Raw genomic sequence first — 10,447 nt, forward strand, 5'->3', positions numbered from 1 at the left:
GTGTGTGTGTGTGTGTGTGTGTGTGTGTGTGTGTGTGTGTGTGTGTGGAGGGTGGACGGGGGGGTTGGTCGGGGGTCACATGGGTGTACAGCAGAATCCCAGCAATAGAAAACAAAAACTCAGAAAGACCCGAGAGGGAGAGTAAAGTACACCAGGGCAGCGAGTCTAGATGGGAAAAAACAACCGACTGGGAAGGAGAAGAGAGGAGTCACAGCTGTTGGACGGAGAGAAGAGGGAGGAGGAGCAGCAGCAGAACAGAGAGGGAAGAGAGAGCAGAAAGAGATAAGAGTGTGGCAAACAGGAGACATTGAGGGGAAGCACATGTTGTAAAAAATGCCCACCAGCTTCACCGTGGTCCCAGTGAAGGACGGAGCCAGAAAGGGGAGCGAGGAGGAGGATGTGGACGACAACAATGCGCTGAAGGAGGAAGACGAGGAGGCCACAGGTGAGATTAGGATTTTTTTTTTTTAGCTCAGTCAGGTTGTTGATTAACGCAAATGAGATATGGTCCTTAACTCACAGACGTCTGTTCTGAAGTGACACTTCACCGGTTTAAGTTGAGAAACACGTCTTCACTTTTCTGTGACAGTAGATGGAGAAGTGGGCACGGAAAGTTCCAGACTTTTGCTTACAGTATCCAGTGCTAGCTGACAATGTGGCTTCAGATCACGGGATGCTGTTTCCTATGTGGCTGGATAATGTGAGGGAAAGAGGGTGGATTTTAGGGAAAGGCTTGCTCATTTTACAGCAACTGCACGAGATGAGGGTTTCCCTCACGTGCCACTGCCACTCAAGGGAGTTTGGCATGACTGTTTGTTCCATGCCAGAGTTTCCCCTTTTTGGCCCCGTCTCTCCTTCCTGCTTCCCTTTATTTCCCCCCCCCCCCCACACACACACACACACACACACACCCACCATCAGTCCCCTGTTTTTGCATTCAGTGTATTTAACCTGTTCCTCAACAAACCATTCATCTTTAGCATTTTCTGATCTACTTTTTTCTTTCTTTAATTGCTTTAATGTGCTGTCAGGTCTCCTAGTGTTGTAGTCACAAACACAGGGCCAACAGATGCTCATCTCCTGACACCTCTCTGTGTTGATTGCCAGTGACACACAGCCTCCGACATGACTCCCCCCTCTGAAAACCATTCGTTGAACTTTAGTGTGCAACAGGATAACAGAACCGTTACACGGGGCCGTGGCTCGGGCAGGATGCATATTCCCAGTTCAGAATGTGAACACCAGGACCGCACTGTGTGAAGCCCGATATGTAACCTGTATTTATTGACAGTTGGTAGAAGGCCTGGGAACTAATCTGAACACATCTGAATACCTTTTTTCCTGGAATGGAGTTCACTCTATCTGGACATCAATGTAACATTAGAGTAGTACTGGGCGGTTGTGGTGGAAAATTTCTAGGTTAATCGGGAGGAGAGAGGTTTTGTTCTCCAATCAATAATGAAGTCATCAGAAGATTCAAAGTTGTCTTTTTCCGTTTATTCTCTTGCGCAAGAGGGAAGAAAGCACAGCAACTATGTATTCAGTAGACTGCGTGAAACCTTTGAAGTGCAATATTCAACATCATTTATGCATACAAAAGTTCACGCCTTTACAACTTTAGATAATGCGTCAAAAGGGGAGTAAAAGTATTTCAGACAAAGGATGTCCGTTAGTCAAGGTCTTTCTGTGTCTCCGTCTGACCAACAAAGAAACAGTGTACAAGATAACAGATAACAAGACACCTGGATACTAAACTAATTATAATCATCTCCTGACTTCCTCACATCGAGTAGTACATTCTTTAAACATTACACATGATACTATAACATAACCTAACTTATATACGTGGTCAAGATATCTGTATTACGATCTATACTATAACATAATTTCCCATTACACGGTATGACCAGAAATGTGTATCACGGTATTTTTTTAAGATTCTGGCGCTTTCACGGTATATCACGGTATTTTTTATATAGGTTTATAGTGGCTTCCTCTACTGTCAGGAGTACATAGAATATAAAAACATTTTAATGTCATCATGTATAAAGGCTTTGCTTACTAGAGGGTGTGCTCGTTTGTTCGTATTGTCGCCCCGGTCAGATGTACGTTGAATCCAGTGTTTTAATCATTGCTCTGAACCAGTCTTTCTCGACTGTCTGTAGGACCATGTCCTTGCATCGGTGGATCCTTGTTGCGTTCGTAATGTCGCTCCTCCGCTTGCTTTTCACTCGCGCTTAACGTTACTGGTTGACGGCCGTCATCAACACGTTTTCTGCTGAGGTGATGGAGTAAGTTGCTCGTGTTACCACCAGCGGCTACAACAGCAGACCCAGCTCCTCTCTTGGGCACAGACTCTATCGGTGCATCTCCGGTCTGTCTTTGTTCATCCTGCATCGCTCTGTTCTTTAATGTAACGCTAATGGAGAGACGGAGCCTCTCCCAGCTGTTAGCAGACTGTTGTGCTAGCGGGCTAGCTAGCGAGCGAGCTGTACCCAGCATGCAGTTCGGCGGTGTAATTTTATAAATGTACAATTATTAGTGTTACAAATTGTTAATGTGTCACAAACTGTAGTGTCGTGGTGTTTTGCTGTTAAAGAGTGTTAGTTGTGGGTTGTTATAAAGTGATAACCATGACTAGAGGTCCCTCTCAATACACTTAAGACAACTAGCTCCGACCGCAGCACGCTCAGCGGCCAACAATATATTCTGCTGCCTGTTGAAGAGCGACAGCAGTTGTTTCGGCTGTGCACCGGTATGACGGTGTGTGAAAAATGTATATCATACGAGAAATTAAAACCGGTATACCGCCCAGCACTACATTAGAGATCCGTTTTGGTGTATCAACCTGTCTGTCTTCTAAATATTCAACAGAGAGGTCACGGAGTGCTTATTTAACAAACTCCTCTGTAACACTTCCTTTTTTTTCCGCCGTCAGACTGTTGTTAGTGAAGCTGCTGCTTTTTACCGCACCTCACATGGCGCTGGGCGAATCGGTATTTAATTTCTGCTGCGTAGCTGCAATTACGGCTGCACGCCGGGTAGGACTTCACAGACGGTGGGAGAGAGAATGGCACCGGTTTACCTCGCGCATGTTTGTGCGCACGCAACCGTTTGCTTCAGACAACGGGCGACAACAGAGCAGCAGGTCGGGGAAAGGGCATGCACCGGATCCGAAGCCACAAAATGACGTGCTGCGACTCGGACCTGTAGGAGCATCAGGACACTCTGTTGTGTTTGCACTGGTGCTGTCTGAAGGAGGACAATTCTGCCGTCCACATGAATCCACAGGTCAATGTTCAATGTGCAGAACAGAGGACTCAAACTGTATAATATGTGTACATTTTGGAATCAAATGATACGGACATGCTGGGCGGACTGGGCGGGGGTGGGGGTGGGTAGGGGTTGAAGGTTTACTGGGGAGGGTCATCGTTCTGTTGGCTCATGAGCGTGCTGTGTAGGGAGCAGTCGCTGTTATTGATTATCCTGCTGGCTCGCTTCCTGTTGGCTGAGTGGGGGAGGTGAGACCCCCCCCCCCCCCCCCACTCTGTAATGTAAAGCACTCTAGTTCTTCTCCGTCCCCCTCCAACCCTCCCTTTCTGGTTACTGGGTTCCGTCTCTGTTCCCATCGCTTCTGAAAATAAAGCTTGTGTCCTGGTGAAGTGAAGGCATAGAGCAACGAATGACAGACCTCAGTCCCCTTTTTGGCTGTTTTTGTGTCGGCCATTTCTACCTCTATTTCACCCGAGGAAAAGGTTAAAGCTCTGTGTTCTGCATCGGTGAAGCAGGAGCTGTTTTACTCCACCAGCCACACAAATATCACCCGTTCAAGCCTTATGGCCTCAACCGTAGCGGTTTTTATTTGCTTTTCCTTTTCCTTGCTCAGTTTACTTACACCAGACTAATCACGAGATGTTTCACAAAGCCGTCAGCTGGTTTGGTGTGGTGAGTCTGTCCCGCCTTGTCCTCTTTAGAACAACACAATAAGTTAATACAAAAGAAAAAGAGGGATTGTATGTGGAGCTGTGGTGTTGAAAGAAAAGTAACAAGTGTTCAAACCCCAAAGCAACACTGAACATGCCGACATGACACCTCGGTCAGTCCAGCGCTATTTGTTCTATTTGTTCCTCTCTTCTGCGTGAATCCACATTCAACTACTTTGAAACACTTTGCCAATGAAACTCTCATATGAAACTGTTCTTGACTGCACTTGGAGAAGTTTCACTTCAGCACTTGACTGTGTGCTGCTGAGTACTGTAACTAATCTATGTTAGTCTCCCTGGAACTACCAGCGCTGTGGTGATCTTTCTTATATTCTAAGAATTCTCTGGTTTAAAAATGAACCGTCCCGTTTATTGTACAGCTCGTTTTTTTCTGTTGGTGATTCCACCGTGACTCAGTTTCAGGCTCTGAGGATCACACTGCCCTCTGTTGAAGTGGCTTCCTTTTGCTTTTATAGTCTTTTAATTAAAGGACTGTTTAGCCGTGTGGTTGAGATTGCAACCAACTGAATACCCCTTCGTTCACTCCTGCCTTTCCAAGACTGTGGTAACGTGAGCCACCGAGTGCAAAACGACATGCCAACGCCGTTCCTCTGCTCGGAGGCCATCCATACCATAATAAGACTACTTTAGGAGCAGCCGCAGTCAGACGGAGCCTGGCAGCACCAGGGCTTCACACTCTGCAGCTCACGTTTCACAAGCGTGTCTGTGAACATCGGTGGCCTTCAGGTTAACGTTAAAATGTGAATGGCTCTTTAGAGCCAGTGTTTGGTTTGTCCATTCAGGGCTTCTGTAGGAACATGGTGGTGCAACATGGCGGACTCTGTGAAGAGGGCCCGCTTCCTATGTCGATATGAAACACAACAGTTCTTAGTTTCACGGGATGACACACTAATGAAAACATAGTTATGAATATTCCATTTCTGCTTATAGATCCCTGAAATCCCTCACACTGGCCCTTTAAGGCTTATTTTCAGTTATCATCTGAAGCTGATCCATTCGGCAGTTGTATTAGAAATAGTTTAGATTAATAAAATCCATAGGGAGACCATCTTTCCACAGAACACAGTGTTACAGATGTAGGTGATCAGAATCTCCGTCCGTCCTTCAAATGTATTTCCTGTTTATTTGCCATGCCGGTCCGCTTCTGTTCAGAGCTGCCGTCTGTGTGCGGCTCTTTTCTGGTCCTCCTGCTCCACTATTACGTTGATGACCCTCCAGGCTTCTGCATACGGCCCTTATTGCTGGCCGTATTTTATAAGCGTCACATGCAATAGGTTTTCAGTAAGCTGCCATGCAATCATGATGGCAGTCTGAGTTTAAACTAGTTTCTTACAATCTATTTGAGTAATACGTGTGACAGCCTAGATTATATTTTGGGTGATTTATCCGTTTTCAGTGTAAAAGGAAACGTTTACCCAATAATCCTGATTTTACTCATGAGCATGGACCTTTTCATCCTCCAACCATTGTACCAAAACTCACAAGTTGGATTGTTCACAACCAATACTTTAATCTCCAACCTAATCTTCATGTGTATATAATCTGTATTTTTCGGTCAGAATGTACACCAAATCTGGGCACTGCCTTAGCTTAGCCTTAAGCTACCATCAGTGTGGTTGAAATAAAGCAACACTTAGCCAGAGGGGAGCTTCTCAAAACCCCCAGTGATTCAGGGAGGGCTCCCTCAGTGTGGGAACACAGTGACCTGTGAGCATGCCTCTACACCATTCTGTTTTGGGTTATGACTGTAACGTTGAGAAAGAAGCCAGATTAAATGTATTATGAGATGTATGTGGAATGGCTTATTAGCTATAATCTACTTGTTTATGTACTAGTCTTCCTGTGTGTCCTTAGCAACATGTCTTTTCTTCTCTGTGAAGACAGACTTCCTAAATTCAGGTCAGGTCTTATAAAGTGGTGGTATGATGGTCAGGTGTTAAAGACTCTGGTACAAAGCACTATAGTAAATTAAAACTGAAAGTAAAACGAAGGTAAGCAGTGAAACATTGTGTTCGTAAACTGAAACTAACTCAAAACTAAACGCTAATCCATTTCAGTTTTCTTTTGCTTTATACCTACCAAAAAAATCAGACGACATGAAATTGCGTCACCTCTCGGGGCGTCGAACCACAGGAGTTGAACAGACTCGACATTCCAGGAGGTTGCTTAACATCGAACACTAAAGCAGCGCGAAGATTAAACCTACAACATTACAGCCAAACATGTATTTTATTATGCAGCCTACATGTACTACATACTGTATATACTACTACATGTTGAATACTTCTGATACATTGTACCTTACAGAGACAAATTAAAACTATTGTAACAAGGAAACTACACATATAAAAACAAACTAAACCCAAATTAAAATCCAAAAGTCAAAACCAGCCTCTTGCAGGCCGCTGGAAGTAGCTTGGAAGCTCTGCTTTAGGTTATTGTTCCTGCAATGTTGCTCAACTCTGAGTGTGTGTTTGTGTTGGCCATCACTCAGCTTTGATCCATCTGTAACACAGCAGACCAATCACCCGCAGTTATTCAGTAGTGGCACCATAAACACGGGCCATGGAAACATTAAAATGAATCCCCCAAATGTAATATTTGCCATGCCCTTGATTGCCACATGCTTTTTGAATATTGAAAGCGTGGCATCACTGCTGACTAGAATAATCTATTGCAAAATCAGCATTAGCATCCATTCATCCATCCATCCATCCATTTTCCACCGCTTATCCGGGGTCGGGTCGCGGTGGCAGCAGGTCAAGCAGGCCGACCCAGACCTCCCTCTCACCGGCAACATGTTCCAGCTCATTCTGGGGGATCCCGAGGCGTTCCCAGGCCAGCTGGGAGATGTAATCTCTCCAGCGTGTTCTGGGTCTTCCCCGGGGTCTCTTCCCAGTTGGACGTGCCTGGAAAACCTCCAGTGGGAGGCGTCCAGGAGGCATCCTAATTAGATGCCCGAACCACCTCAGCTGACTCCTTTCGACGCGAAGGAGTAGCGGCTCTACTCCAAGCTCCCTCCTGATGACTGAGCTCCTTACCCTATCTCTAAGGCTGAGCCCGGCCACCCTACGGAGGAAACTCATTTCGGCCGCTTGTAGCCGTGACCTTGTCCTTTCGGTCACGACCCAGAGTTCGTGACCATAGGTGAGGGTAGGAACGTAGACCGAGTGGTAAATTCAGAGCTTTGCCTTCCGGCTCAGCTCCCTCTTCACCAAGACGGTCCGGTGCAGCGCCTGCTTTACTGCTGCAGCTGCACCGATCCGTCTGTCGATCTCCCGCTCCATCTTACCCTCACTCGTGAACAAGACCCCGAGATACTTGAACTCCTTCGCTTGAGGTAGGCACTCCGTCCCCACCTGGAGGGAGCAATCCACCGGTTTCCGGCAGAGAACCATGGCCTCAGATTTGGAGGTGCTAACTCTCATCCCCGCCGCTTCACACTCGGCTGCAAACCGCCCCAGTGAATGCTGGAGGTCACAATCCGAGGAGGCTAACAGGACCACATCATCTGCAAATAGCAGAGAAGCGATCCCGAGACCCCCGAGACTGACGTTCTCCACCCCCAGGCTGCGCCTAGATATCCTGTCCATGAAAATCACAAACAGGACCGGTGACAAAGGGCAGCCCTGGCGGAGGCCAACACCCACCGGGAACGTGGGTGAAATCCATTCAATTCAACCACAAACAGCTGTGTAACATACCCTATTCAAATAATTCAAATGTATGTCCACTGTATAGGTATTGGTCAAGGATGTCCATTGTTTCTGTGGAGTATGCTGATGGGCTTGTTTTGTCTGAGTGAGACTGAATGCAGGCAACAGAGCAGATAGTTCCTTTAGGAATGTAGGGAGTGAGACACGAACTAGGACATGACATATCGGAATACTTGATTTAGCAAGGCCGGCCCTGAAGATAAATAAACATCTGTGCATTACATATTTAAAAAAACGAATAACAAACACCTCTGTTAAGCTTCAAGCATTTCCTAATCTGAGATTTGGCTAGACATGGGAGGTCCCCAAAGCTACTAAACTAGTACGAACGAACACATGTGACCGTCTTGAGGCTGGCAAAGATAAGGACATAAAAGACAGTCTTTACTTAGCCTGCACCTAGGAACAACACATCCTATGTAATCACATCTAAAGACCGTCAGAAGAGATGCCCAGCATCTTTCCAGATGTCCACGTTCTGATTCTGTGTCTGCCTTTGAAGAAATCCTTCATAAAGCCACGACTTCTTCCAGAGCATCTCCTGGATACATTCCAGGGTAACACTAAAAAAAGTATTTAACAATCTGGAGCCGTTCAGCCAGGTGAAACGTTTCATTCCCGCTGAATGGATGTTTTTACTCAGACTGTCCTGCCTTCACTGACCGCCGTGTCCTACTTCCTGCTGACTGATCTCCTCCGCACCAGTTCCCTGCTCTCAATGTGGTGTCTCTGATAAGCCCTCAACCAATGAGCACACAGTGTCGCTCTCTTTTCTCTCTCTATATTCTGTAGTTTGTGTGAGGCCCTTTAGGGTTCATATGGTTTTCACATAGACAGGACAAACATGGTAAACTCTTCCACTTCCTTATCTTTCGACTCTGGTCGTGGTTTTTCTGATCACATGCACCAGATGGTGAACTCAGAGATACTTTGTGTTCAAAGGAGCGGATAAACACATTTCATTTCCTATAAATTCTTCACAATAACAGCCCCCTGCTATTGTTGCTGCTTACTCTTCCACCTTGCAGCATTAGTAGACTTGTTTTTATTGAAGAATAGCCGCAGACAAAGCACCGCTAATTCAGTAATAAACACATTTTCCTATAAATTCTTCACATTAACGTCCCCTGTTATTTTCTGATTGAAAAGCGTATATTCTGAAGCATCACAATCAGGAAATAAACACTCAGACAGCAGCGCTCAGCTGTGGGCTCCAGCCCCGGTTTTCCCTTTGCCCTCCTCAGTAGAGGAACTCCCATGTATATCTTGTCCGGATTGTAACCCTATGCTGTCCACACCTCACTGAGATCTCAATGCGAGCCGGGCCACCTCGGCATGTGGTCTGGCTGACTGGATCCCAGTGCGAGCAAGGTCCGATCTCTGAGCGTTCAGCTAATGGGTCCTGGCGTGATCGGATGACAGAAGTCACATTGATAAGACAAGCGTAACCACATCCTTTGTTTACAAGCCTCGCAATTCAGATGTATCAGATGCCTATTACAGTGGACATAGTGTGACTTTGCTGTTCCAATCAGAAGCCTACCAATAAACATGATTAATGTGTCTCTCTGGTTAAAGTCTGGTTAGGACCAAGCTTCATTTTAATAGCTGTAAAATGTCCCCAGCCTTGGATGTGGTCACCAGCAGCTATCAGCAGTCCTCCTCTCCACAGCTAAGTGCTGGGTCAATACGATTGATGTCTCCACATTTCCATTGTCAAATGTGAGGAGACACCCATTTATTCATAGTGGTGGTTTTGGATGTAATCAGCTGTTTAAAGGTCCTCACTTTTATGTTACAATTTCTATCTTAAAGACAGTACATCTTCAGCAAATTACAAGGAAACTATTTCTTTACTAATTGTTTACCAGCCACACAGCTGGTGAGCATAGCCAAGACTTTCATAAACGACAAATAGGGTTGCTATCACTTCTATTTGATTGATTTTATTTGATTGATTCCATTGTTCTTTGGAAAGAAAAAAAAATAGTCCTACCTTTTTATTCATCAGTTAACTGTCAAATGCAGGTGATGTTGCATCATAGTCAAGAGGACAAAAGACTGAACAGTAGTAGCCAGCCTTGTATGCATGTGCAGCGTTTTCTTTAAATGATGACATAGTGACAACATCTGGAGAAGGACTGACCTGCTCTGTCAGTGTGCGTGTGCTCGTGTGTGACTTCCGTGGTCCACCTTCTGTCTGAGGTCGTATCAGAAGGAGATGCTTTGTTGCTTTGGGTGGAGACTGCTAAGTTAGAGGGGGAAAGGTTCTGTCTGTCTGTGAGCAGTCAGGTGATGATGATGTTGTTCTCCTCACATGACCGTGATGCATTGGCACAATTGGGAAGCACTCTGTGATATAAGCAGATGCTGTTTCAATGTATTTACTTTAGATGACTTTGCAATTGAAAGTACAGGCGGATGTGAGCTATGTCTACAATTCCATCTTCCTTGTGTGCCACTGCCAACCAATATGTTTTCAGATTCGGTGGCATTCATAGTAATTAAAAAGCTGGTGGTGCTCTTGATTTGTATGTTAGATCACAGCAGAGTACTTTGACTTGTGGAAGATTCATTTCCATCTATCTATATATCTATATATATATCTATCTATCTCTATCTCTATATATATATCTATCTATCTCTATCTCTATCTCTATATATATCTATATCTCTATATATATCTATATATATATATATATATATATATATATATATATATATATA

General features: G+C 45.2%; 1 protein-coding gene across 4 annotated transcripts in view; it reads left to right on the plus strand.

The window, feature by feature from the left end:
* Window positions 1–50: 50 nt before the first annotated feature.
* Window positions 51–10,447, plus strand: part of slc12a7b (solute carrier family 12 member 7b) — a 63,946-nt gene continuing 53,549 nt past the window's right edge. For 3 of the 4 annotated variants that reach the window (XM_031876756.1, XM_031876757.1, XM_031876761.1), the window contains exon 1: window positions 51–445. In XM_031876756.1, coding sequence (XP_031732616.1) covers window positions 334–445 — 112 coding nt within the window. In that variant the 5' untranslated portion in view covers window positions 51–333. The remainder of the gene's footprint in view (window positions 446–10,447) is intronic. The other variant, XM_031876760.1, reaches the window with a different exon arrangement.

The sequence above is a fragment of the Anarrhichthys ocellatus genome, unplaced genomic scaffold (assembly GCF_004355925.1).
Source record: "Anarrhichthys ocellatus isolate YVR2014 unplaced genomic scaffold, GSC_Weel_1.0 scaffold115, whole genome shotgun sequence".
Classification (NCBI taxonomy): domain Eukaryota; kingdom Metazoa; phylum Chordata; class Actinopteri; order Perciformes; family Anarhichadidae; genus Anarrhichthys; species Anarrhichthys ocellatus.